The 27,205-nt window shown below is 36.4% G+C and overlaps 1 protein-coding gene across 5 annotated transcripts in view; it reads left to right on the top strand.

Moving 5' to 3' along the window:
• The window catches only part of LOC131537439 (dedicator of cytokinesis protein 7-like), an 88,447-nt gene extending 61,594 nt beyond the window's left edge, over positions 1 to 26,853 (top strand). For 3 of the 5 annotated variants that reach the window (XM_058770849.1, XM_058770848.1, XM_058770847.1), the window contains 28 exons: positions 334 to 435; positions 2,036 to 2,122; positions 2,336 to 2,431; positions 3,426 to 3,566; positions 3,742 to 3,855; positions 4,142 to 4,312; positions 7,730 to 7,869; positions 10,646 to 10,815; positions 11,003 to 11,151; positions 12,276 to 12,458; positions 13,839 to 13,965; positions 14,054 to 14,138; positions 14,340 to 14,436; positions 14,547 to 14,681; positions 15,296 to 15,448; positions 15,548 to 15,706; positions 16,129 to 16,229; positions 16,308 to 16,500; positions 17,317 to 17,460; positions 17,621 to 17,752; positions 19,269 to 19,283; positions 19,737 to 19,862; positions 21,614 to 21,703; positions 22,419 to 22,655; positions 22,734 to 22,877; positions 22,954 to 23,060; positions 23,970 to 24,143; positions 25,560 to 26,853. In XM_058770849.1, the coding sequence (XP_058626832.1) occupies positions 334 to 435; positions 2,036 to 2,122; positions 2,336 to 2,431; positions 3,426 to 3,566; positions 3,742 to 3,855; positions 4,142 to 4,312; positions 7,730 to 7,869; positions 10,646 to 10,815; positions 11,003 to 11,151; positions 12,276 to 12,458; positions 13,839 to 13,965; positions 14,054 to 14,138; positions 14,340 to 14,436; positions 14,547 to 14,681; positions 15,296 to 15,448; positions 15,548 to 15,706; positions 16,129 to 16,229; positions 16,308 to 16,500; positions 17,317 to 17,460; positions 17,621 to 17,752; positions 19,269 to 19,283; positions 19,737 to 19,862; positions 21,614 to 21,703; positions 22,419 to 22,655; positions 22,734 to 22,877; positions 22,954 to 23,060; positions 23,970 to 24,143; positions 25,560 to 25,602 (3,615 nt within the window). In that variant the 3' untranslated portion in view covers positions 25,603 to 26,853. The remainder of the gene's footprint in view (positions 1 to 333; positions 436 to 2,035; positions 2,123 to 2,335; positions 2,432 to 3,425; positions 3,567 to 3,741; positions 3,856 to 4,141; positions 4,313 to 7,729; positions 7,870 to 10,645; positions 10,816 to 11,002; positions 11,152 to 12,275; positions 12,459 to 13,838; positions 13,966 to 14,053; positions 14,139 to 14,339; positions 14,437 to 14,546; positions 14,682 to 15,295; positions 15,449 to 15,547; positions 15,707 to 16,128; positions 16,230 to 16,307; positions 16,501 to 17,316; positions 17,461 to 17,620; positions 17,753 to 19,268; positions 19,284 to 19,736; positions 19,863 to 21,613; positions 21,704 to 22,418; positions 22,656 to 22,733; positions 22,878 to 22,953; positions 23,061 to 23,969; positions 24,144 to 25,559) is intronic. The other 2 variants (XM_058770851.1, XM_058770850.1) reach the window with 2 other exon arrangements.
• Positions 26,854 to 27,205: the final 352 nt, after the last annotated feature.

Below are 27,205 nucleotides of genomic sequence, written 5' to 3'. Positions count from 1 at the left end.
TAACAGATTAGCGGATTGATCAAAATCGTTAAATAGTTAGTTTCTGCCCTACTCTTACTGTGTTGTGCTGGAGCTACAGGCTCAAAGATTGACTGTGAGATGTTTCCTGTGCTAGCTGTTGATTGCTCTGCTAATAATGGTGCTGTGTTTTTGCTATGGTGCTGCTGTTCCTACCCTCTCCCCTCCTTCACTGTGCCCTGATTGTCCCCCACCTTCCTCTAAATTAATTCTTGTTCCTGCACTTCGTCCCCTCCCTGTGGCACCTGTATGTGGCTGTTCTGCCTCCCCTGTGTTGCACTGTGGTGTGTGTTTGTGTCGTCGGTGGATAAGCAGGGGATAGACCGCTCACATTCCTGGGTAAACTCTGCTTACGCTCCAGGGGGCTCAAGGGCAGTGCTCCGTCGGAACCCCAACTCCAGCTGTGAGCTCAAGCAGGTGCCAATCAAACCTACACCCTAATGTCCCTCCCTACTGCCTTAAACCATACACCCAAATATAACCCGTAACTGCCTCAGACCCTTTTACTACACAAACATTTTTTAACCATAACATTATTTGTTCCATCTCAAACTCTACAACCTAATATAACCTTTTATTTTCTGGAAACATGACCTGTTACTGTCTCAGTCTCAGTGCAGCTTGTTACCATTCCAAACATTTAACCCTGACATTGTGTTCCTTTATCAAACCTTTAACCCTAACATTACTTGTTACTGTTTCAAACTCTTAACCCTTACATTACTTGTTACAATTCTAAACTTTAAACAGTAACATTCTTATCACTGTTTTAAACCTTTAACTCTAGCATTACTCGTTACTGTCTCAAACTCTTAACCCTTACATTACTTATTACTATTTTAAACTTTTAACATTATTACTTGATAATGTATGAACACGTTAACCTTTACATTACATATTACTCTCAAACTTTTAACCATAACATTCTTTATCACCGTCTTAAACCTTTAACTCTTAACTTTACTTCTTGCTGTCTCAAACTTTTAACCCTAACAATACTTTTAATTTTACTGTCTCAAACATTTTACCAAAAATTTTAACCCTGACATTACTTGTTACTGTCTCAAAATATTAACCCCTACATTACTTATTACTGCCTCAAACACTTAACAGTTGTAACATTTACTTGTTACTGTCTTAATTAGCCCTAACATTGCATGTTACTCTCAAACCCTTAACCCTGTCTTTACTTGTCGCTGTCTCAAACCCTTAACCCAACATGACTTGTTAGTGTCCCAAACTCTACCCAAATTTATTTTACTGTCCCCTACACCCTAATTCCCCGTATTCTCAACTTTTATATGATTAAATGCTAAATGCTAAAGTCCATATTCCAGCCCTACACCATGTCATCCTGTATGCTCTTATTGCCTTCACTCTGGTATTACTTCTGTAATCATACTCTGTAATCTTCTGCTGCTGTTCATTTGGCTTTGTTTTTATGTATTTTTGTCTGTGTCTGAGGATATGTGAGCATTTGTGTAGAAGGTTGTGTTCATGCCTCCTCCTTTTCATCAACCAACTCATCTCTCTTGCCTTTGTGTGCTGTGCTTCTCCTGCCTGTCAGTCAGAAGTCCAGTTACCAACAGCATTACATGCCTCTTGGAGTGATGGAGGAACAAAACCTAGGTTACATGATTCACCCAATGCGATTAACTACTACAGTGTCACATCAATGTGATTAGATCCTCCCTTACATTTATTTAATTTATTTGGTGCGTAGCCATGTAATAAGTTGGGTAACCACAAAATAAACCCCTTAAGGATTATACAAGACCTCAATCACGCTGTCAGGGTTTATTTTGCATTGATGACCGGCTGACTACATTATCCCTAACGTAGCATGGATTACGTGTCGTTATTTTAAATTTGTAAAAGGATCTGGGTTGGTGTATGTAGCAGGCATTGATCCTTACCCCTCTTCCCTCGTTTTTTTTTCTTATCTTTCTGTCTTCCATTCTTCGTCATCATCATCATCACCACCACCATTGCTCTCTGTTCACCCACTGGTCTGCAGGCCAGTGAGCGTGCCTGTAATCGCATGTCTGCCTTCATCGAGACTGCCTCCATTCTCTGTCCTCCCTCCAGGCAGATCGCCAAGAAGGTAGAGCACATACCCATTTACTCACCCGTGCACTCTCTTATTCATTCGTTCCTTCAGTCGTGCATTTATGTACTCACCCATTCATTGAGCCACTTCATCTTTTTCATGCACACATATTACTACTATTTTAAAGTAGTCTGCCTTCATTGTGTGTGTGCATGTGTGTGGTTGTGTTCTGTATGGATATTTTGTAATAATGCTCTCTGCGGTCAGTTACTTCATGAAGAGTTGGCTCTCCAGTGGGTGGTGAGCACCAGTACCGTGAGAGAGGCGTCTCTGCAGCAGGCCTGGTTCTTCTTCCAGCTCATGGTCAGTAGACCTCCAACCTTTTACATTTACTGTACTGTACATCAATAACTAAAGTCAACTCATATTTATTTCTGTAGCACTTTATACAACACAGATCAGCTTCATAATAATAAAACAGGTATTAAGTGTTTGTTGTAAAAATAAAAAAGCAGCTCTACTTTAGTTCAATGTCAGTGTCACTGTTGCAGTGTTCATTGCATGAAATTAAATGAACTCAATTCAACTATAAAGCAGCTCTACAGAAGACAGTAATACCATTATTCAGCTCAAGTCAATGTTGATTCAGTTCAGTAACGGTGTCTTTGCAAATTTAGTGCCATTTTTCCAGATCAATTCAGTTCTCATCTGATAGAGTTAGTGCAGTCAAATCATTAATATTACTGAGGATTAAGGAGCCCCGCACATGACATTGAGGAAAATTTTTTTAAATCTTGCACACGACATAATTATTTGTTAACTCGTTTTACTAAACTGTACGCATATAACAATTTATTCCCTGGTTTTAAGTAAATTGTGTGCACAATATAATAATTTGGTCCCTTGTTTTACTAAAACATTTTAGTACACTTTAAGCTACATTTTAGTTAAATCAAAGCAAACTAATTATGTTGTGCACACAGTTTACTTAAAACGAGAGTAATGAGCTATTAAATTGTTCTTACAATTTAGTAAAACAAGAATTGGTTATGATGTGGGCACAATTGACCATTTTTGAGCTTTGAACAATATAAATAGTCTTTTACCTTTTAATTTTTAATTAAAGGGCTAGTTCAACCAAAATAATAATAAAAAATGTTGTCATTTACTTACCATCTTGTGAATAAAAAAATGTAGAATTTTCAATTTTGAGTGAGCTGTCCCTTTAATAGTTCCACATATAGTTTGACTGAATTATTTCTATAATTTCTAGACATTCAAGTTTTGAAAAACCTTGTGTTTGGTGAGTTTTGTAAGCTTCAGATGATATCACTCATTTTTCTGTGTGTGATAACAGGTGAAGAGCATGTCCCATCATCTGTTCCTGTCCTCACGCCTGGACATGCCCCGACGCCAGCGCTTCCCAGACCGCTTTGTGGACGACATTGCTGCCTTAGTGTGTGCCATCAGTGCAGATATAGCCGGCAGATATCACAAGGTAAAAGAGCAGCAGATCTCATTTTACTGTTGGAGGAACTCAGACCTTATGTGGATAAGGGGATGTGTGAGACTTTTTGGTGGTTTCTGCTCTGTTTTATGACTGTTTACTCTTGTTGTGGATCAACAGGAAGCATGCTTATCTTTGTCTGAATCAGTATCTGTGTGCATTTCAGGATGTGGAGCTAGTGGAGAGGTTAAACAGCAGCTTGGCCTTTTTCCTCAATGACCTGCTGTCTCTCATGGACAGAGGCTTTGTTTTCAACCTCATTCGCTCGTATTATAAACAGGTACATGCACAAACACAGAAGCACACATTTTAAAATGCTTTCAGTGTGTTTGAGCAGTGTAGTCTGAATATATGATGCTCTTATCCATAGTTTTGTCATCATTTGATGAATTTCTGCTGCCATGATCACTAGACTTTGTACACATAAAATGTAAAAAGCGCACTAGTGCACATAGTGCCTGGTTTACATGGATTGCAAGTGGTTTAGTGAACAAGACACCTGCAGATGAGGCGCAGCTGTGAATCCATCAGTGACAGATGACAGTTTGGTGCATTTATGTCTTCAGATTAATAATAAACTCCACACGGCGCAAAACCCCAACTCTCTGACAGCACTGAGGATGGACTTCATACGGATCGTCTGCAGTCACGAGCACTACGTCACCCTGAACCTGCCCTGCGCCACCCTCAGTCCCCCCGCGTCCCCCTCACCCTCCACATCCTCCACCACCTCTCAGGTACACACACACTCAGACTAACATAGTCTTTCATACTAGCTAACTTTCTGTTACTCTTAAATGAATGTTTCAGGTACAAGTCAAGCTGTCACAGAAAATAGCTTGACTTTTCGCATCGTTTTATACAAAAACAGAAATTGTTGTTAGCATAAATGTGTAGAGTGCAGATTCTGTGTTTGACCTAATAATATCTGGACCTTCATGACCACATTCACACAATCAATACAAGGGAAGTGACACATAGGCAGGGAAATTATGTAATTATCTATTAAGCTTTTTTACTTTTTTCCAGAATAAAAATACCTGCAAACTAGTCGCTTTTCGGCAAAATTCGCCGTTTTTGAAATTCATCAATTGCAAGATCATAGACAGGAGTGTGTTTGACCAAAGTCTCTTTCTTGGTTTGACTTGAAGCAGCAGCGCGTAGACTGATCGTTGTATGACATCCAAGCACTGCGAGAGCTACAGAGAGCAGATGGCTCCGCATGCTTTCGAATCGCTCTCGTGGTACTTTGAAGTCATACGCCGATCGGTCTGCGCGCTGCTGCTTCAAATCGAGTACACCTCATCTCACGAGCTGATCCTCCGAGCCGGTTCGTTTAGACGGCACACTTACGCTCACATCCACATGTAAACATGTCGTCGGCGTGGAAGTTCTTCATTGTGAGTGAAACAGACACAAAGTTCACAATTTGTAATACAAAATTGACTGTTTTTGCTCAAGTTCGCTGACGAAGTTTCAATCAAAGCCACAGCAGAACTGTTTTGTGTCTCTGAGCACAGAATGAGTACTGAATGAGTCCTCGTTTTTGAACAAATCAGGTGAGTCAATGATTCAGTCACCCATTCATAAAGACAGTAGTCACTTGCCTCGTTTCTGAATGAATCAGCCGCACTGTCCAAAAAGTTTGTGGTATAAATGTGCTTTTTTACTTGAAGCATATGTTGTCTTTTTCCTTTTTGTTGTCAGTGTGCACCAAAATGCTTCATTTACATGTTAAATTCTCAAAAATCAGACCATCGATCAAAAACATTATTAACTCCATTTGAGCTTGATTTTCATATAATGTTAAATGCAAGTGTCTGATACAATACCAACGCTAACGACGCAGTGTTGTTAAATTATTTAATTTTTGCACCCCAAAAAGTCTATATATTTGGCAGATGTAAAGCATACATGTGTATGTTTTTGTGTTAGTCCATTTTTATTTTATTTTATTTTATTATTATTATTATAACAGCTCAGGGATGTTCAAGGAGCAACATGTTTGTGCACTTTCTAAAGATTTTAGTTCTGTTTTTGAATAAAGGGTTGGAAATGAATGCTTTTCTTTCTTTTTTAAAAATCCGATTCATCGATTAATCGGAAAAAATAATCGACAGATTAATCGATTATTTAAATAATCGTTAGTTGCAGCCCTAAATGTATGTAGCCTACATTCCCTGAACTACATTTCTGCGTCTATTAATATTTAAATGAAAATGAAAAGAGGCAGTGGTGTTTGATATCATATTTCGATATGCTATTAGCAAGAATTACCGGACTTGCGTCGTCCCATCCCTGGCAAAATTCGCCGTTTTGAAATTCATCAATTGCAAGATCATAGACAGGAGTGTGTTTGACCAAAGTCTCTTTCTTGGTTTGACTTGAAGCAGCAGCGCGTAGACTGATCGTTGTATGACATCCAAGCACTGCGAGAGCTACAGAGAGCAGATGGCTCCGCATGCTTTCGAATCGCTCTCGTGGTACTTTGAAGTCATACGCCGATCGGTCTGCGCGCTGCTGCTTCAAATCGAGTACACCTCATCTCACGAGCTGATCCTCCGAGCCGGTTCGTTTAGACGGCACACTTACGCTCACATCCACATGTAAACATGTCGTCGGCGTGGAAGTTCTTCATTGTGAGTGAAACAGACACAAAGTTCACAATTTGTAATACAAAATTGACTGTTTTTGCTCAAGTTCGCTGACGAAGTTTCAATCAAAGCCACAGCAGAACTGTTTTGTGTCTCCGAGCACAGAATGAGTACTGAATGAGTCCTCGTTTTTGAACAAATCAGGTGAGTCAATGATTCAGTCACCCATTCATAAAGACAGTAGTCACTTGCCTCGTTTCTGAATGAATCAGCCGCACTGTCCAAAAAGTTTGTGGTATAAATGTGCTTTTTTACTTGAAGCATATGTTGTCTTTTTCCTTTTTGTTGTCAGTGTGCACCAAAATGCTTCATTTACATGTTAAATTCTCAAAAATCAGACCATCGATCAAAAACATTATTAACTCCATTTGAGCTTGATTTTCATATAATGTTAAATGCAAGTGTCTGATACAATACCAACGCTAACGACGCAGTGTTGTTAAATTATTTAATTTTTGCACCCCAAAAAGTCTATATATTTGGCAGATGTAAAGCATACATGTGTATGTTTTTTGTGTTAGTCCATTTTTATTTTATTTTATTTTATTATTATTATTATAACAGCTCAGGGATGTTCAAGGAGCAACATGTTTGTGCACTTTCTAAAGATTTTAGTTCTGTTTTTGAATAAAGGGTTGGAAATGAATGCTTTTCTTTCTTTTTTAAAAATCCGATTCATCGATTAATCGGAAAAAATAATCGACAGATTAATCGATTATTTAAATAATCGTTAGTTGCAGCCCTAAATGTATGTAGCCTACATTCCCTGAACTACATTTCTGCGTCTATTAATATTTAAATGAAAATGAAAAGAGGCAGTGGTGTTTGATATCATATTTCGATATGCTATTAGCAAGAATTACCGGACTTGCGTCGTCCCATCCCTGGCAAAATTTTGAGTCTGAAATTTGCGTACTTGGTATTGAGAAACGCATGCAGACCTACGTCACCAGACTATTTGCCTAATCTTTTCCGTACTTTAGACCGTGATGGAAACGCAGACAGCAATAGGTCTGGGGGGGAAAAAAGTTCCTGGGACAAATTGTTCCAGGTAATTTCGGTGGGAAACCAGTTTAAGACTGTGATTATTTGACAGATTTACTTTAGTCCTCCAGCTTGACTAGTTCAGGTTTGTGAAATTTGGCAATAATTACATGTTTGTTTTGTTCCACTCTTGAGAGCTGGATGTTCATGTTTTCTTGGGTGGATTAGACAGAGTGCTCTTCTCCAAATGTTTATATAAACTGACCACATTCTAATACTCCACAGAAATCTAGTGTCAGTGCTGTAGCGTTTCCTGATTTGTTTGTAACTGTGCGTTGGAGTGTTTCTCACTGTAGAGTTTAAATCCTGTCATGATGGATGTTGTGTTTCTGTCTGCAGACTGTCTGCCATTATATCAAGCTGGACACACTCAGTGGAATCCTCTTAGGGAATAAATTGCACTTTACTTTACTATATCAGTGCTGAAGCGGGCATTTTCTGTGTCTTCTCTTGTAGAGCTCAGCATTCTCCTGTCACGTTCAGGATCAGGGTGTGGTCAGCATGTTCGAACTGTCGGTGCCGTTCCGCCAGCAGCATTTTCTTTCTGGTCTGCTGTTGGCTGAACTGTCACTCATCCTGGAGCCAGACGGAGAGGGGTGAGAAACGTTCTTACGCTCACACACTCAAGTATTTTACTAGGGAGACACACAGACATTTTCAGCTTATGTCAGAAGCTGATTTCTTTCATCTTATGGACAAAGTACTGATGTATAATATTCACAAAAACCGTTCCCAAAATTTTATAAATAAGTACAAATAATGGTGAAATATCATAGTTCACAGTGCCAATTTCGATATCACATTTAAAGGCTGTAATACATTACTGTACATGAGTTTTACCTGATGTTTTTGTCCCGATTTGGAATCTGGAGTCAATGCTAGTTGCCAAAAGTCAGAGTCAGTCTGCAGATTTTGAGCAGTTGACAGATTTCACAGAAAATCACATAGTGTATAATGAACACAGACTATATGGTTTTTACTTTTAGCTTCAGACTATGATTCCATCCAGTTGGAGAATATCAATCATGTTTGGTATTTTGAGATAATTTTAGACCATATATTGTTCTATGTGAGTTGTTTTGTGTATGATGCTCATTTTTTCTCTGTTGACTTGTGTGGTGTCTAGTGTTTCTAAATCTGTTCAAGTAATATCCGTTTAGTGTATTCCAGCCTTAAAGTAAATATGCTGATGATGAGAACACACTTTTGTTTAAAAATGTTAAATATTAATGGTGTTGAATAAAAAAACAATAACGTGTAACATATAAGTATTTCTCAGTGAAGGAAATATTTCTTCAACTTTGTCTGTCAATTTTTCAAGTAAACAGTGTGTGATCAATTACAAGCTATGGAAAAAAATAATTATTACTTCTTTATTTCAGACCATTTGGTCCATATCACAATAAAAATAAAATACACAAAAGAAGAAAATTACATACCGACATACATTCACATACAACAAAACATACAAACTTGAATTCCAGTGCTTCCAGAACAAGGAAGAATACCTTGTATCAATTAATGTGGGATCATTAAGGCTCTTATAATTGTATTTCTTGAATCACTTAATCGACACATGAAACTATACATATAATTCCTTAAAACGGCATGCAAAGTAGGAACATCACTAGATGCAAACAACTGGCTTGCACTCATCCACCTTGGGAACTTAAGCAGGATTCTTAATGCATCATTAAATGCCACCTGAAGCTTTTTCATTTTAGCTTTACTATAACTACACCATAAGTGTGACGTATAAAATGAAGTACAGTACGCTCTAAAAAGTGCTATTTTGACATCAACGGTGCACATTTAAAATTTACGAGCCAACATATTTGCCTGTCCGTATAACTTACAGCACTGGCGTTGCTCATCATCATCATTTAAATCATCTCTAATAATGTGACCCAGATATTTTATTTTATTGACCACATTTAATCCATCCTAGGTGTGTATGACTTTTTTCTTTCAGACGAATACAATCTGATTTATATAAAAAAATGTCCTGGCTCTTCCAAGCTTTGTAATGGCAGTGAATGGGGGTCGAGATTTTGAAGCAAAATGAAGTGCATCCATCCATCATAACAAGTGCTCCACACTGCTCCAGGGGTTAATAAAGGCCTTCTGAAGTGAACTGATACTTTTTTGTAAGGAAAATATCCATATTTAAAAACTATTGAAACGTAAACTATCTTCGACTAACTGTCGTTCACGAGAGAGGGGCGTTCAGCAGATGATGTAGGATGTATGTGAACGCAGTAATGAACGCAGAAGCGCAGAGAAGAGAGCAAAACAAAACCCCGCTCACGAATTAGAAGTTCAAAACGAGGAGGAGGATTTCAATATAAGCCAAGAGGAGATTGGTTTTCCTTTGTTGTTAACAAAACTTGGTTCTCGTGAGCTAGAGATTAGAGATAGCAGAAACTAGAGGTTTGAGTTCTAAATAAGGATATTTTTCATACACGAATGCATCAGTTCACTTCAGAAGGCCTTTATTAAGCAGTGTGGAGCACTTTTTATGAAGGATGGATGCAGTTTATTAGGCTTCAAAATCTCGACTCCCATTCACTGCCATTATAAAGCTAGTGCCAGGACATTTTTTAATATAACTCTGATTGTATTCGTCTGAAAGAAGAAAGTAGGGATGGCTCGGTACACGTATCTGTACCGTTTGGTTCTCTGACAAATTCCAAATGGAAGTGATCATCCCTATCCCCTTGGAGTGAGCAGGGCACGGTGAAGGGAGCGATGTAATTTCCTCATTATCATCAGCTGCCGTGTTCCCATGACAACTCAGCACGATGTCAATCAGCAGATGTCGCCGTTTTAATGTCATATATGTCTTTTTATTGTTGTTAGCATAACTGTTGCAAATAAACATACATTTTTGTTAAAAAGTTTTTAAAATATGCTAATCTATAAAAGCTAATATGTATAAAACTTGTTAAAATATAAAAAATATATTTTTTTATGCCGGTGTCCATCAGCGAATCTGCTGACGGACACCATGCTGCGTTGTCACGGGAACATGCCAGCTGATGATAATGAGGAAATTACATCGCTCCCTTCGCCGAGTGCATTCCAAACGCACGTGCCCTGCTCACTTCAATGTCCCCACTCCAAGGGATTGGAATTTGTCCGAGAACCGAACGGTACCGATACGCGTACCGAGCCATCCCTAGAAGAAAGTCATACACACCTAGGATGGCTTGAGGGTGAGTAAAACGAGCAGTATTTTTCATTTTTGGGTGAACTATCCTTTTAAATTATCACAGAAAAAAATTTGGAATGTTTTTGCACTGCATTTATAAATAGGACTTTAAAAATACATAATTCCAACACCTGAAATCATATCTCACACCTCTTTCTCAGTGTGTTCTTCCTACACAAGAAGGCCATTAGTGCGCTGCATTCTCTGCTGTGCAGTCACGACGCGGACCCCCGCTACATAGACCCCCAGGTCCGCTCGCACATCGCCCAGCTCTACCTGCCACTCATCCCCATCGCCATGGAGACGCTGCCCCAGCTTCACGACTTCACTGGTTAGTGAGACCCTGTGAGCCGAGTGCCCACAGTAGAGCAGACTGCTTATCTCTGCGGTTATTTATATAAACTCTTTGTTTATGAGTTGAATAGTCTTTTAAAGGTCAGCACTCCACAGTCATTAAAAACTGAACAAAAGTCCCGTTTCAGCCGAGATCTGTATCTCTCCACCTTTGTGTGTCCCAGACATGTCCCCACAGCGTGTACGTCACGCCTCGGCGCTCGTCGACGATAGCGACCCAGACAACGGCACCATCAACCAGTCTGTCGCCATGGCGATAGCTGGCTCACCACTCCCCCATTCCAAAGCCAACCCCTTCACTCTGCCGTCCGTGGTGAGTACATGCTCACTGACCACTGTTAATAACTATTGGTATGAATATGAATGAAGTTTGTGAAGTGTTAACATTTTTTTTGAACAGTAGTGTGCATTTAGGTTAACTTTTTCAAAAGAAGTCTCTTATGGCTGCATTTGTTTGATCAGAAATACAGTAAAATTGTGAAATATTATCACAATTTAAAATGTGTTTTCTAGTTTAATACAATACATTGTAAAATGTAATTTATTCCTGTGATGAATTTTCGGCATCATTACCCCAGTACCCTAGAAATCATTCTAACTGATTTGCTGCTATAGAAAGTTATCATCAATGTTGAAAACAGTTGTGCTGCTTAATATTTTTTTGTGAAAATGTAATTTTTTTTTTTTTTGATAATTAGAAAGTTAAAAATCTCAGCATTTATTTGAAATATAGATATTTTTTTAATAATGTCACTTTAATCTTAAATTTTTTTTTTTTTAAATACTGACCCCAAATTTGAGAACTATTTGTCATTATTTTCCTTCCATAGTGCCAGCGACCCATTCATATTAAGCCTCGGTGTTGATGCAGGTATTGCAGGTTCAAGTCTGGCCTGCAACATGCTCTAATCATGCTCCCCTAATAATTTCACAGTACCTTATTTAACAGTATTTTTCAGAAATAAGCTATATTTATGCACATAAAGTTTCCACATAATTTTCCAATGCTGTTTCTCTAGTCTAGTGGAATAAATAGAAAAAGCAAACAACAGAAATAGAATTTTCCCTCACATTCATCTGAATTGAGGTCACAACTGCAGTGTCTTAATATCACCACTAGAGGAGCCCTTCATATTCAGTCCTGTCCATTCTGTTGACTGCAGTACTGCTCTCCACCACTAGAGGGGACGTTATTGTATACTGCTCTGAAAGTGTACAACAGAGTTTCCTGTTCATTAATGAATATTAATGGCTTGTGTGTGGCTGAGGAAATGAGGATCATGTGTGTCTAAGTATTTATTATACATATGGGTGTGTAAGGACGTCCTCTGTATATGTTGGTCCCAAACAGGCTGGTGGATGTGATGTCTAATCGGTCGGCTTTGTTGTGTTTTGTCTGCGTGAGTGTAAGTGTGTTTTTGTTTGTTTCTTCATCAGGCGGGCCGTCAGTGTAGCGCCCTCTCTGGAGAATGCAGCAGGACGCTGCTGGTTTGTTTCCTGTGGGTGTTGAAGAATGCAGACGCTGGACTGTTGGAGCGCTGGGTCTCAGACCTGTCTGTGCCACAAATCAACCGCTTGCTTGATCTTCTTCACCTCTGTCTGTCCTGTTTCGAATACAAGGTACATCCACATGCCCTTCTCAGTAATGACTATTTGGTATTTAGAAACATGATCCGTTCAGTCATGGTCAGGTAGTGAGGAGATAGTAGGATTGATCCTGTTTTATCACCTGTGCGTGTGTGGATGCATGTATACTCACGTTATCACATATATACACACACACACACACACACACATCCATGCATACAAACTATTGTGAGTATTACACCTATTTCATCCTACCCTGAACTGAATGCAATATGCTTTTATGATAACTCTCTCTTTCTCTATCTCTCTCACACACACACACACACACACATACACACACACGCTCAAACTGCCTTGTCTTTAGCCTGCATTGACTTCAAAAGAAACTTTTCTTTCATCACATGTTCTAGACAAAATATTATGACAATAGGTTTTGAGGCTTTCATGTTCTCACAGAGTACTGGTGCTGTTTTTTTTTGTGATCTTCCCCATTCACTTTCAATGGCCGGCCATTTTTGACAAGCATGACTTTGTGCAATTTTGTACAAAATAAAAGCATTTAAAAGCAAACTTCCTGATTAATCATTAAAGCACACTAGTGCGATAAACAGTGCAAATTTTCATAATTTGTTTTCTCATATTGTGAAAATTATTCATAAAAAAAGCTTTTTTCACTCAAAAAACGAGGTGCCTACTTTCAGATAAATGAGGCCTACGATTAATCCGATGCAAATAGAAACACAAAACCAGTCCTAAATGAAAGAAAACAAGTTGACAAAAAGAATGAATCCAATATTTGGTGATAATATAGCATAATGAGAGATTTATAAGCAATTGTTTGGAGTCCGGTCATTTTTGACCGGGAACACCACAAGTGTGACTAAGTGAAATAAAACCCACGAAAATTAAAAAAAAAATAATCTGAGAAGTACTTTATACCCTGTGTGAACAAAGTCAGTAAGTTTGAGTCCAATGCGATTAACGTTAACCAGTATTTTCAGGAAAAAGAAAATCATTGCATTCAACTTTTTAATTTTTTATAAATCTTCCACAATGTAATTATTTACAAAGAGGCTGTGTTGAGGATATGCCTGTTTAAACCTATATTTGGCTGAACATCCTGTTTAATTCCAAGGGCCAGAGAAAGGGTGGAAAATGATCAGGAACAATTATTTTTGGTACGAAACCTTTACTAACATTGTTTACATGGACCACAGGGAGAGAAAAAATGCTAAAAATATGACATGGCCTCATTCAAATTCAAAAAATAACTAGGAACTGTAATTTTGGAAGTCATTTCTTATGTTACACCATTTCTTTTGACACATTCAGAAATTGTTACTTCATGTAGTGCATTTTTGTGTTGCATGTTGACATGTTTATGATTATTCTGTTCATTGTGCCTCTTCTCAGGGGAAGAAAGCCCTGGAGAGGATAAACAGTCTGACCTTTAAGAAGTCTCAGGACATGAAGGCCCGTCTGGAGGAGGCCATACTGGGCACCATCGGAGCAAGACAGGAGATGGTCCGTCGCTGCAGAGGTACAACGGGACGCTCTGTTGGTATCTGTGCGAGTAAATATCAAAGCAGTGAATTTGTCATTCACCTCTGTTCCTGTGCGTTCCTCAGAGCGCAGTCCTTACGGAGGTCAGGAGAACGTCCGCTGGAGGAAAAATGTCACTCACTGGAGACAGAACGCAGACAGAGTGGACAAGTGTGTCTTTTTGCCTCTTCTCTCAATGAATATCTCTTTGTTGCTGTTCACTTTCACTGAACATCTGAATGATGTTGCTCTAGATGTCTGTCAATTTAATGAAGCACATAATCACTGGCTACACATACAGTTGTGTGTGTGTGTGTGTGTGTGTCATATGGGCACTATGAATAGCTTACTGTAAACATTGTCTCTGTGCAGAACCAAGGCAGAGGTGGAGCAGGAGTCGGTAGTGGATGGAAACTTGGCGACAGAAGCTGCTCTCATAGCTCTGGACACACTGGAGATCATTGTCAAAGTAAAGCAGACTTTGTGATTCATTTGAATGCATTTACTACAAATACCATGCATTACGACATGGGTCATTTTCACATAGTTCATAAGTGTTTGTGTGTGTTTTTGCATCAGACGGTGGTGATATCAGAGCTGAAGGAGAGTGTTTTGGGTGGTGTGCTGAGAGTCCTCCTCCACAGTATGGCAGGAAACCAGAGCGCCCTCTTCCTGCAGCACTGCTTCAGCACACAGAGAGCTTTGGTCTACAAGGTTTGTGTCTGTTAGCAGAGCTTGTTAATCCCTAACTCTTATCTTAATTACTGAACACTTCGCAGCCTCCATTTTTCGCAAAAGATGGATTAAAAGGAGCTCAGGAAACAAAAACCTTGAAAAAATGATATATGACAGCGAAATGCTGGCCAAATCACAGAGATGCCTATTATCACAGGACCTCGGTGTTCAGCGAAATATGGTAGGTCACTGACATGTAATTATTACGAATGACTAGAGGTCACCAGGTAATACTAATCCTGTGCAAATAGGGCTTGATATGCTGATTTGTGGCTTAAGAAACATTTCTTATTATTATAAAAAGGTGTTTTATAACACACATACCATGTAGTTTTCATTTGAGCCTGAAGGACTTGACATTGACATTGTTACAGTGAAATTTTGCAGACTTGTACCACTCATATTTTCTTAAGCAGTGTAAATGCATAGTTCTTTATGCAGTCTGTGTATTTTTTGAAAATGATTGTCATTAAATAAAACAAACTTGAAACTGTAAGAACTTCCCTTGTTGTTCAGGTTAGCCTTGTATACATATTATTTGACATTGTAGGAAATTGTAGAAGAAACTAAGCTTTGCACGTGTGTTTCTGTAGTTCCCAGAGATGCTGTTTGAGGAGGACACTGAGCTCTGTGCCGATCTGTGTTTGCGGTTACTGCGTCACTGCGGCAGCAGTGTGAGCTCCGTACGCAGCCACGCCAGCGCCTCCCTCTACCTGCTCATGAGACAGAACTTTGAGATCGGCAACGTAAGGCACTATGTCACTTTAAACTCCTATCTTTGATTCAGCTTTCCCTTCATATAGAGGAGAAATATGATCAACTAAATCCTGTCTGTTCTCCTGTAGAATTTCGCCCGTGTGAAGATGCAGGTCACCATGTCTCTGTCTTCACTCGTGGGAACCTCGACGAAGTTCAATGAAGAGCATTTGCGACGCTCTTTAAAAACTATTCTCACTTATGCCGAGGATGACCTGGAGCTCAGGGATTCCCCCTTTCCTGAGCAGGTATGGATCAGAGCGGGTAGCTAAAAGGTTGTTGGTTCGAATCCCACAGGGGATAAAGACCCAGCACTCATCGTTAATGTGCCCTTTAAGGATACATAAAGGGATAGATTTTTGTTTTTTTGTTTTATACAGGAACACTTTTTATCTGCTAATAATTATGCTAAAGTACAGTCACTTCAGGGTTATCAACAACTAAAACCATAAACAAATTTGTTATAAATAAACTGAAATAACATCAAATATATTTAAAAAAAATTAAATAAAATTCAGCTATTTGCCAAGGCAGCATTTCTCATTTCCACACAAAACACAACAAATGTTTTAAAAACTTTCAAATTAAAGTGAAAACAGAACATATAAAAATAAAATTGAATTCAAAACTATAATAGTTTCAAGTCCCTTTTCTTCTGTCATGTCTGTAGGTGCAGGATCTCGTCTTCAATCTCCACATGATTCTCACTGACACTGTGAAGATGAAAGAGCACCAGCAGGACCCAGAGATGCTTATAGACCTCATGTACAGGTCAGTGCTTTATCATAAAAACCAAAGGACATTCAATGTGGCCTCTGCTGTATGTACAAATGGCTTTTCTCTGTGTAGGATTGCTAAGGGCTATCAGAACTCTCCTGATCTGAGGCTCACGTGGCTGCAGAACATGGCAGGAAAGCACTCGGAGAGAGGGAACCACGCGGAGGCAGCACACTGTCTGGTGCATAGCGCCGCGCTGGTGGCGGAGTACCTCAACATGCTTGAAGATTGCCGCTACCTCCCTATCGGATGTGTGTCATTCCAGGTAAAATCCTGTGTGTGTGTGTTTTCTTAAATATATGGTTTATGAGGACACTTCCTGTATCCTTGTAAACCAAATGGCTTAAAAAAACATACTAAAAGGAGCATCTAATAATTGAATAAAAAGTTGCAGTTAAATGTTTCCACTAGGAAAGGTTTTATTGTTGTTAACTTAAAAAATAAATAAATATTTAATTTATAATTTAATATATAATTTTTTTTTTTTTTTTTTTGGTAATTTAAATAAAACTTAATTTGATTTAATTTACAAAATAATGTAATGTACAAAATAATGTACCTTACCAAAACAAGTTGAACTTGAAATACTAATATTACTAAAACTGAAAAAAAGCTGTGTAGGAATATTTAAAACAACAACAACAAAAAACTAATGAAAATGATAAATGCACATAATAACAAAATTACATATTAAAACTTTAAACTGAAATTAAAACTGAAAATATAAAAGTGAAAACTACTTACTACTTTAAAGTAATAAGAAATACATAATAGTATATGAATAATAACAATAATGTTATAACATAACTAATAACAAAAAAACAATAACACAATTTAATTAATTTTAAACATTTTAACGAAATAATATAAATTAATAAATTATCATTTTTAATACATTTTCTAAATAAACATTAATTAGCAAGTAATAATTTTTACATATTGAATGGAATATATTGAACATGCAAATGTAAAACACATTTTCACTGGACACTTTTCTGTTTCAATTACAAATGCGTTATAATTTATGATAATACCTATGATAAATTTTGTGGATAGTTAACACTTCGATTGCGTTTCACAGAGTATTTCGTCCAATGTGCTGGAGGAGTCTGCGGTTTCTGATGATATTCTGTCCCCAGAGGAGGAGGGCATCTGTTCAGGGAAGTACTTCAGTGAGTCTGGGCTCGTGGGACTTCTGGAACAAGCAGCTGCGTCTTTCAACATGGTGAGAGCTCGCGTCACATCACTCCCCCCACAGTCATGGAAACTGAGTGCATCCAAAGGAATCAAATGGATTAGACTCATATCCAAGCCAGCGCCACACTTTTTGATGGGATTATTAACTATTAACTGAAGGTTAACTGTAGATTCTGTCTCTCCTCCAGGCTGCCATGTACGAGGCCATAAATGAAGTCTACAAAATCCTTTGTCCCATTCACGAGGCCAACAGAGACTTTAAGAAGCTGGCCTCTGTCCACGGCAAACTGCAGGATGCCTTCAACAAAGTATACAATCAGGTTTGTTGACTCAGGACGTTTGTGTTAAAGAGCTGAACGTGTCTGCAAGAAGTTCCAATCAATCTTGCACAGTTTCAGGAGTCAATTTGTTGAATGGATATTAAATTTCAGCAATATTCATTGTACATGAATTAGTAATATTATTTCTTGTATAAGAAAGAAATTATAAAGCCATTATAGCCTGCTACTTCATCCAGTATATAACCACAGTAGAAAATAGTTGAACAATTAGGTAAAATTGGGAAGTTGAACAAAAATAAATGAGCTGCTTCATTTAAAAAAAATGTGTGTGTGTGTGTGTGTGTGTATATGTATGTATATGTATGTGTATGTGTGTGTATATATATATATATATATATATATATATATATATATATATATATATATATATATATATATATATATATATATATATATAAATAAATATAAATTATATTGTTTTTATTTATTTAATTAATCATATAATATATATGATATCCTAATCTTATCAGCAGCTTCTTACTGTAAGCTCTACTTTAAACATGAATAGCTCAGATGGTGAATTCTGCATTCTCTATGTGGGACCGTAGCTTCATATGAATATTAGTTTTATAATACCTGCAAACTCTTTGCCTTTCAGTGAAATTCACCTTTCTGACATTGAATTAGGCCGTTATTGTCCTTTATGCAAATATGAGGAGATTTTATTCGGGGAGGCTTATATAAAAGCCTTACCTCCTTATGATGCCTAATAAAGTGTTTATAAACACAGCGCTGCTTTGTATACAGAGGTAACTGCTGTATTTCTGCTTTTACATAAGCACCACCTACTGTCAAAGAGAGAATTTGCATGAATTTAGATCTGCCGTTTCTATTCAAACCAATTAAATAATCATTTATTAGGCTGATATGAGGTTTATAATTTTATAGAACTTTTTATTTTTGTCAAAACTTGTACTATTTGAACTGTTGAGTTGTTTAAAGGGATAGTTCAAAAAAGAAAATTACCCAGTGTTTTACTCTCCATCAAGCCATTCTAGATGTATACAATTTTCTTCTTTCACACGAATACAATCTCTACACGGCTCCTCCTGAAGCGAATCGATGCATTTGTGTAAAAAAAAAAAAAATCCATATTTAAAACTTTATAAACCATAATCTCTAGCTTCTGTTAACTGTCATGTGCGTGTTCACTAAAAAAAGTGTAAATGCATAGATATGTGTATATATATATATATATATATATATATATATATATATATATATATATATATATATATATATATACATAGATGCATTATTAGTGACTGTTTCTATGGGCCTATTCTCTATCTCTGTCACTATTCTCTAGTAGCTGTATAATGAGAATTTTAAATGTTTTGTGCTCCAGATGAAGCCAGTCTTGGGCTGAGATCTGGACCACAGAGCTGTGGTGTAAAGCTCTGTGTTATTCTAATGTGTGTGGTTTAGATGTTTGATTGATATCTTTTCTCTGTCTCGTCGGTGATGATGTGTCTCCTGCTGTGTCCGCACACAGAGCTCAGGATGGGAGGTATGGCTGATCGATCACACTGTGCTTCTGTATTTATCAGTACCATATGTTGCAGTTCATGAAAGAGGGAATTTCTCCCACACAGAAACTAACTGTCTCTGGTCTTTATCTCTTTTTATTTCTCCATCGGTCTCCCTGTGTGCGGTCTGGATGTTTTCCTGGTGAGTGAACATGAACTTGGTTACCCAACAAAATTCAAGCTGTTCCATCCCACTGTAAGGTTCACCGTCTCTGACACACTTATGTAAGGCCATTTCACAAGAATGGCACAAGTCAGTGTTGTCCTAGGGCACATGTGCACCCATCCTCGATGCCATCAGTGCTGCGCCTTTAGGCATGATGTGGCTGAAACAGACTGAAATGATGTTATTTAGGCTTTTATGTGAGACACCATGCTCTTCTCTCTTCTTACATGTATCTCAATTGTTCCTGGCCTAAATGTTCAGGCCATAGAGGATGTTTGGCACCTACTTCCGTGTGGGCTTCTATGGATGCCGCTTTGGAGATCTGGACGAGCAGGAGTTTGTCTATAAAGAGCCTTCCATCACCAAACTGGCCGAGATCTCACATAGACTGGAGGTACGGTTCTGGTTTGGAGTGATAATATCTAGGGCTGTCGCGATTCGTCGATTTTATTCAACTATTTACTTCAGCACATTATTAGACTGTTTTCCAAGGCTGCATGATATATTAAACCCATTTAAAAATCATAATTAAGCATAATTGTGAATTCACAAATGCTACGATTTAATTAAATAATTATATGCGATAGGGGTGTAACGATAAATCGATTAATAGATAGATTCTGTGATTTTCATAAAGCATCGCGATTCTCTCTTGATTCGATTCTGAATTTAGTTTTTAACAGCAGATGGCGCTCTAGACTAGTTTTTAACTGCACACTCGAATGCACACGAAGAAGACCGCTTGTGCGTTCAACTGAGTGGTTAAATGTACTTGCACCTCTGCTTTTATGACGCAAGATTAATGTAAACACAACCCACTGTGAACACTCTTGTAATTCGCATCAACCTTTTTGAACTTTATGAATGATTATTTTAAGTTCAAGTGGTGTGTGTGTAAGGAACTGAAAGCAAGCTGTTTCTAAAGCATGCAGTGCCATCTGCTGTTAAAACTAAGCTCTGAATCGATTTCGGAGAGAATTGTGATGCATTAGATTAATCGATTTATTGTTACACCCCTAATATGCGATGCAGTTCTAATACAGTACGTGTGCTTTATTTACATGCGTGTAGGTTACGTTCGTGCGTCACACAGCGGCTCCGTTCACAATTGTTCCACAGGAACTGTTCTCATTTACATGTGTGGAGCGTCTCAAACTCCATCTCTGCATGTTGTTGTGAGTTTGGGTTTATTATAACGTTCATCTGGGAACGCAACGTGCGCCATTTCATCAGATTTGTTCACTTACATCTATTTTTATTACCACAAAAAAAAGTTATTATAATTATAGGGCCCTATGAAATACGTTTTATTTCCAAATTCAGTTTTTTCCATTTTCATTTTTCTATACTCTGTTTTAATGGTTAAAAAGTCTGTTTAATTAATTGAGTTTTACAGTTTTATCTTTATCAAATTCTGTTTTCCATTATTTTCTGGATTCCATTTTAATGGTTCCATGAAATTTTAATAAATCAAAAGCATCTCCAATTAATTGATTTTATCAAATTTTTTGTTTTTGTTTTGTTTTGTTTTTTCAGAAATACTACACATTTACATTTTTATCCTAAATAAATTTGGTAAATAATATTTCTGGTAAATACTCCTTTAAAAAGTGTTTTTTGATTATAATTTTAATATTAGTAGACTAGAACACATTGTCACTTACACTATAATACTAAACTTTGATTTCAGTGATTTGGACTATGAGATGGACACTCTGTTGCACTTTACTTTTGCTTTAAAAAAAAAAAAAGGATTTCATAGAAATTTGGATTTCATTTGGTTTAATAAAATATTCTTAATTAAAATTGTTTATTTTTATTTTTATTTTTTGTGGGAAATTAATTGTTTAGATTAATTGATAAATTAGTTGATAGATTAATCGAAATAAAATGGTCGTTAGTGGCAGTCCTAATAATATCATAATAATAACATTTTCATTTTTAAATAATAACAACTATTATTATTATTAGTAGTAGTAGTAGTATTAAGAAGTAATATGTTTAATAATATTAGTAGTAATTAAACTTTTACATTTATTTTTATATAATTAATTATAAACATTCACTGAACATTTTCAAGTTGTTATATTCAAATGATGCTTTTAATAGGATCATTTGTAAGGTTTGTGCTGATTTCATTTGAAGGAGTTTTACTCTGAACGATTTGGTGACGATGTGGTGGTGATCATCAAGGACTCCAACCCTGTTGACAAGAACAAACTGGACCCCAACAAGGTCAGATATTAATGCTAGTACAAGACTAATATAAGTCTTTTTATTAGTGCTGTCAAACGATTAATCGCGATTAATTACATTCAAAATGAAAGTTTTTGTTTACATAATATATGTATGTGTACTGTGTATATTTATTATGTGTATATATATATATATATATATATATATATATATAAATACACACATGAATGTATATATTTCAGAAAATATTTTTATATATTAAATATATTTATTTATAACATAAATTATATGAATATAAATATAGACATGTAAATGTTTTCAAAATATACTGTATGTGTGTGTGTGTATTTATATATACATAATAAATATACACAGTACACATACATATATTATGTAAACAAAAACTTTTATTTTGGATGAGATTAATTGCTATTAATCGTTTCACAGCACTACTTTTTATCAAACAAAAACACATTTATATTAATTTAGCGCCATGTATATACTATTGTAGTATCTATTTATATTTAAATTTACTTTTATTTTTATATTTTCAATTTTGTTTAATTTCTTTAATTTTATGTGATTTTTGTCTTTTTTTGTTTTGTTTTTGTTATATATTTATATATATTTAGCTTTAATTAATTTTTCCATTTAAGTAATCTTAGTACAATAGCAGCACTAATTCTTTTCAGATTTGGGTTTTGTACATATGGTCTCCATATTGAGCAGTGCTGTGTATGTTTATGTTACCCAGGCATACCTGCAGATCACATACGTGGAGCCCTTCTTCGACACTTACGAGCTGAAGGAGCGCATCACGTATTTTGACAAGAACTATAACCTGCGCACGTTCATGTACTGTACGCCATTCACACTGGACGGCCGGGCCCACGGTGACCTGCACGAGCAGTACAAACGCAAGACCATCCTCACCACCTCCCACGCCTTCCCCTACATCAAGACCCGCATCAACGTTATCCACAAAGAGGAGGTGTGGACTGCTTTACTTTGGGAGGTTCGTAAATTGCCTCAAGACAGATTTTCTAAATATTTTTCGTCCTCCCTACAGATCATTCTGATGCCGATGGAGGTGGCGATTGAGGATATGCAGAAGAAAACACAGGAGCTGGCCTTCGCTACCCATCAGGACCCCGCTGACTCAAAGATGCTCCAGATGGTGCTTCAGGGTTGTGTTGGCACCACTGTTAATCAGGTAATATTTTAGATCAAGTGGTTTCCTCCAGTATGTCGGTTTGTTTGTGGATCTGAACCTGTACGTTGTCACAAAGGGTCCGCTGGAGGTGGCTCAGGTCTTCCTGTCTGAAATTCCTGAGGACCCCAAACTCTTCCGGCATCACAATAAACTGCGCCTCTGCTTCAAGGACTTCACTAAAAGGTGGAGTAACTTTTATGCACACATTCTTGCACACAAGCGTGCTCATGCTTGAGTTGAAAACGTTAGGTTGTGATTCATTTATTTAGATTTTTCATTAATTAAAAAGCCTACCAATGCAACTGCATCAATTTTTAGGATTTAAAATGACTAACCAACAAATGTGATTTAAAGTAGAAGTCCGAGGCAGTACCAACATTTGATATGTGGATTATGGAGTTGGGAAAGATTTTGCATTTGGAAAGGATTTGTTTTATTAAGAAAGGAAAGAGCACAGTTTTTTTTGTTGTTGTTGTTGTTTGTTTGTTTGAACATGTAGGCGTCACTTATTAATTTGATGGGCAAATCTGCAGATTGAGTTGGTGCATCACAGTTGAAATGTAAAAATTATTTTACCTAAGGCAGCATTGTTTTACAAATTTTCATGTTCTAGGTATTTTTAGTAAGTATTGCTTAACTTATTTTTGGAGCAATAAATGTCGTTTTCCAGCTTAAGATATATATTAACAATGAGTATTTTGAGATTTGTTAAAGCATTTACTGAATCAAAAGTTCAGTTGAATCATTCTGAATTTAGAAAATTTGCAATTGAATCAAGTTAAGGAGCAGTGAATCGCCAATCAAACTGATTTGCTGTCAACCCCAAGTTTCCTAGTCTTATGTGGCCTCGGTTTGGATCTTTATGGTCCTAAACATGGCCGCAGTCTATTTACAACATGCTAAAGCTGCCAATTACCTAAACCATCTTCCCGTGGCTAAGAACGAAGTGAACGAGTGATTGAATGTTTGAAATGAATCCTCTAGTTAAATCAGCGTTTTCTGTTTTGCGGTTCATTTAAAATGGACAGCCTTTTCTTGGACTGACAGTTCTGGGTCTCTTTTAACCTACTAACTGCAGTGTTCTTAACTCAGGTGTGAGGATGCTCTGAGGAAGAACAAGTCTCTGATCGGTCCAGATCAGAAGGAGTACCATCGAGAGCTGGAGCGGAACTACACTAAACTAAGAGAAGCGCTGTTTCCTCTTATCAACCGGAAAATCCCTCAACTTTACAGACCCCTACCTCTGCCAACCACACCAACACAGAGGTAACACCACACAGACTTGATCTGAAATCAGTCATACCACAACAACAGAACAGGTCATAGCAGCCTGCTTACTAAACCCATCAAACTCATTCAAAATCTGTGTTGCATCTACATTCAGTAAATAAATATTTATGGGTATAATAAATCAAATACATTTATCATAAATATGAATATTTATCATTAAAATGTGTTAACATTAAATTATCATTAATTATCAAATTATTCATAAAACAGGCAATTATTACACTTATGAAATTAAAACATTATTATTTTTATTCGTATTAATATTATTACTGTTACTTAGGGCCCTATGATTTCCGCGATGCAGAAAATGCGGACGGAATCGCAGAATCTAGTTATAAAAATGGAACTTTCTGTATAACGTGGAATGTCACGGAATTTGCCATACTTTGGATGAATAAATCAAAAGTAGGTTAAACATTTAATTTAAGTTAACATTTCATTTAAAAATATCAATTATTATTAAAACAATATTTTTAAGGAATATTTACCAGAATTTATTTACCAGAAAAATATAAATACACAACACAGTATTTCTGAAAAATAAATAAGATAATAATAAATGTTTTTTATATAAAATCAATTATTTAGAGATGATTTTGGTTATAATGAAACCATTAAAATGAAATCCAGAAAATTAATGGAAAACACAGAATTTGGTAAAAATAGAACTGAATTTGAGAAAATAAATATTTCATAGGGCCTTAAAAATGTAATTTTTGTTAAACTTTTAATAAATTGCTGTTAAATTGTGTATGTTTCATGATTTCAATTAATTAGAATTAATTGCTTTTTGATTAATACAATTTAATTTAATCATTAAAAGAGGACTAAACGGGAAAAACTGAATCTGAAAATAAATGGATTTAATAGGGCCCTACTATTACTACTGTTGTTGTTGTTGTTGTTATTAATAATAACATAAAATAATATATTGCATAATTATTACAATTAAAAAAGCAATTTTGAAAGTGTCTGTTCACTCTTTAAACAATGTTCTAATAAACAGTTGCATCTGCATTCAATAAATAAATACTATTAATGTGTATAATAAATCAAGTAATAAAATGAAAGCACCTAATATATAAATATTAAACAATAATAATTGAAATATATGCAGTTATATGTACATTTGATAAATATTCATGTTTAATCAAATATATACACACATGTAAATAATAATAATACAATTAAAATAACAGTAAATAATATATGGTATAATAAATAAATAAATGCAAAAAAAAATAAAAATGAAAGCATTTTTGTTAAGTAACTTGTTTTTCCTCATCCAAACCACATTTCCTGTAGTGAGTGATAACTGGCTCTCTGAGCCGAACCCAAAGTCATCAGAAGGGATTTATCCGAATGGTGGATTTGTTCTTGCTCATCTTACAGGAATTCTCTCAGTCGATCCAGTTTTCGGCGGGTGGAGTGCTGAGGTGTGGCGGAGCCCAGCGCGGGTGGATGTAAAGCCAGACATGATGTCCCGCTCCATCATTCAACCCCCAGCCACACACTAAAACACACTGCACATTCCTCTCTCAGGCACAAGCCCTCCTGAGCCAGTCTCTCTCTCCCGGAGCTTCAGTCTGTTTACTCTGAGAGGTTATCTGCTGTAAACAGAGTCATTATGATCTTCATGCACACAACAGCATAACCGGTCAAAGTAGTCATCAGTAGAGAAAAATGAGCTTCTTGCTCAACATCGGAGGTAATTTTAGGTTCTAACCATCACACGGCATTCAGATGCTCCTCTGCATTTCCTCCTTTTGTTTGTTTGTGCTGTCTTTATCCCGTCTCGTGCACTTGTGTGAGTGTGAGAAAGAGGGCAACCATATGAGCCACAGTCCTTCCAGGCATTTGTGTGTGTGTGTGAATGCGTTGCCACATAAAACCTTGTAGTGCTGTTTGATTTATCTGCTTGCACTCAGTGGATTAAAGCATTTGTAAAAGCTCTGTCTTTTTGAAGACTAACCACTGACAGACTGAGCTCAGAGACTGACTTGCTCAGAGGAGACGTGTTTAATCTTTCACGTCATTTGCGCAAACTGTTTTTAAAACTTATTCTGCTGTTGGCTCAAGCATTGATGCAGAAAAAAAATAAAAAATAAAAAAATCTGGATTTGTTTCAAGACTGTAGAATGTATATAGTGGAGATCCCTGGCTCGTTCTTTGGATTCGTGTCCCTTTAGGTAACGGAGGAAGCATAAGGCATTAATATAGTGATTAACTGTGGAAAAAGTTCTGCACTGCACTAACAAAAGAGCACACTGACGTTCTGCACTGACTGCTTTGAGTTTTTATTGCCACTGCTGCACCCAATCCTACTTTTATTTTAATGTTCATGTTATTGTAAATGCACAGTAATGTATACTATCCACATTATGCACTAGTATGAAAACTGGAAAAAGGAGAATGATTTAGATGTTGCCATTTTGGTTGTTGAATGCTGATAATGTCCTGAATTAGCTATTCTTTCGCCTACCTACTATAGTTGGACTGCTGTAATATCTGTCTTGCACTATTTTAATGTTTGTATGACCTCTACTGCCTGTCTCGACACTATACTGTGCAAATTGCTGGTCTAAATACTGTATTTTTAATAACCAAAATGATTTTTTTTATTTATTTGTATGTTTGTCCTTTTTCTTTCCAATTGTACTTTTTATATTAAAAGAAACTTCTCCTATTTTGTTTAACTGTAGCTTTATTTAAGCGTTTATCTATAGCTCTAGAAATACACACAAAATGTAAATAAATGTGTATTCATTTATTATTAATAGAACATATATTATTTACAGTATATTCTCTGTATAGTAAATATATTGTAAATAATATTTTTAATATGTTTAGATAAAGATACACAGATGTAAATAATAAATGTGTATTATGTATATTATTAATAAATGAAAATGTCTACATTGATCATTCACTATAGTAAATATATTTAATATTTTGAGGTAATTTAAAAATATATGAATATATTAAAAGCTGTAATATAGCTGTTGTATATTAAAAAGTGTTTATACTGATATAAATAT

This window comes from Onychostoma macrolepis, chromosome 03 (genome assembly GCF_012432095.1).
Source record: "Onychostoma macrolepis isolate SWU-2019 chromosome 03, ASM1243209v1, whole genome shotgun sequence".
Classification (NCBI taxonomy): domain Eukaryota; kingdom Metazoa; phylum Chordata; class Actinopteri; order Cypriniformes; family Cyprinidae; genus Onychostoma; species Onychostoma macrolepis.
Note: the sequence above shows the minus strand (reverse complement) of the source record. Positions and strands in the feature narration are given on the sequence as shown.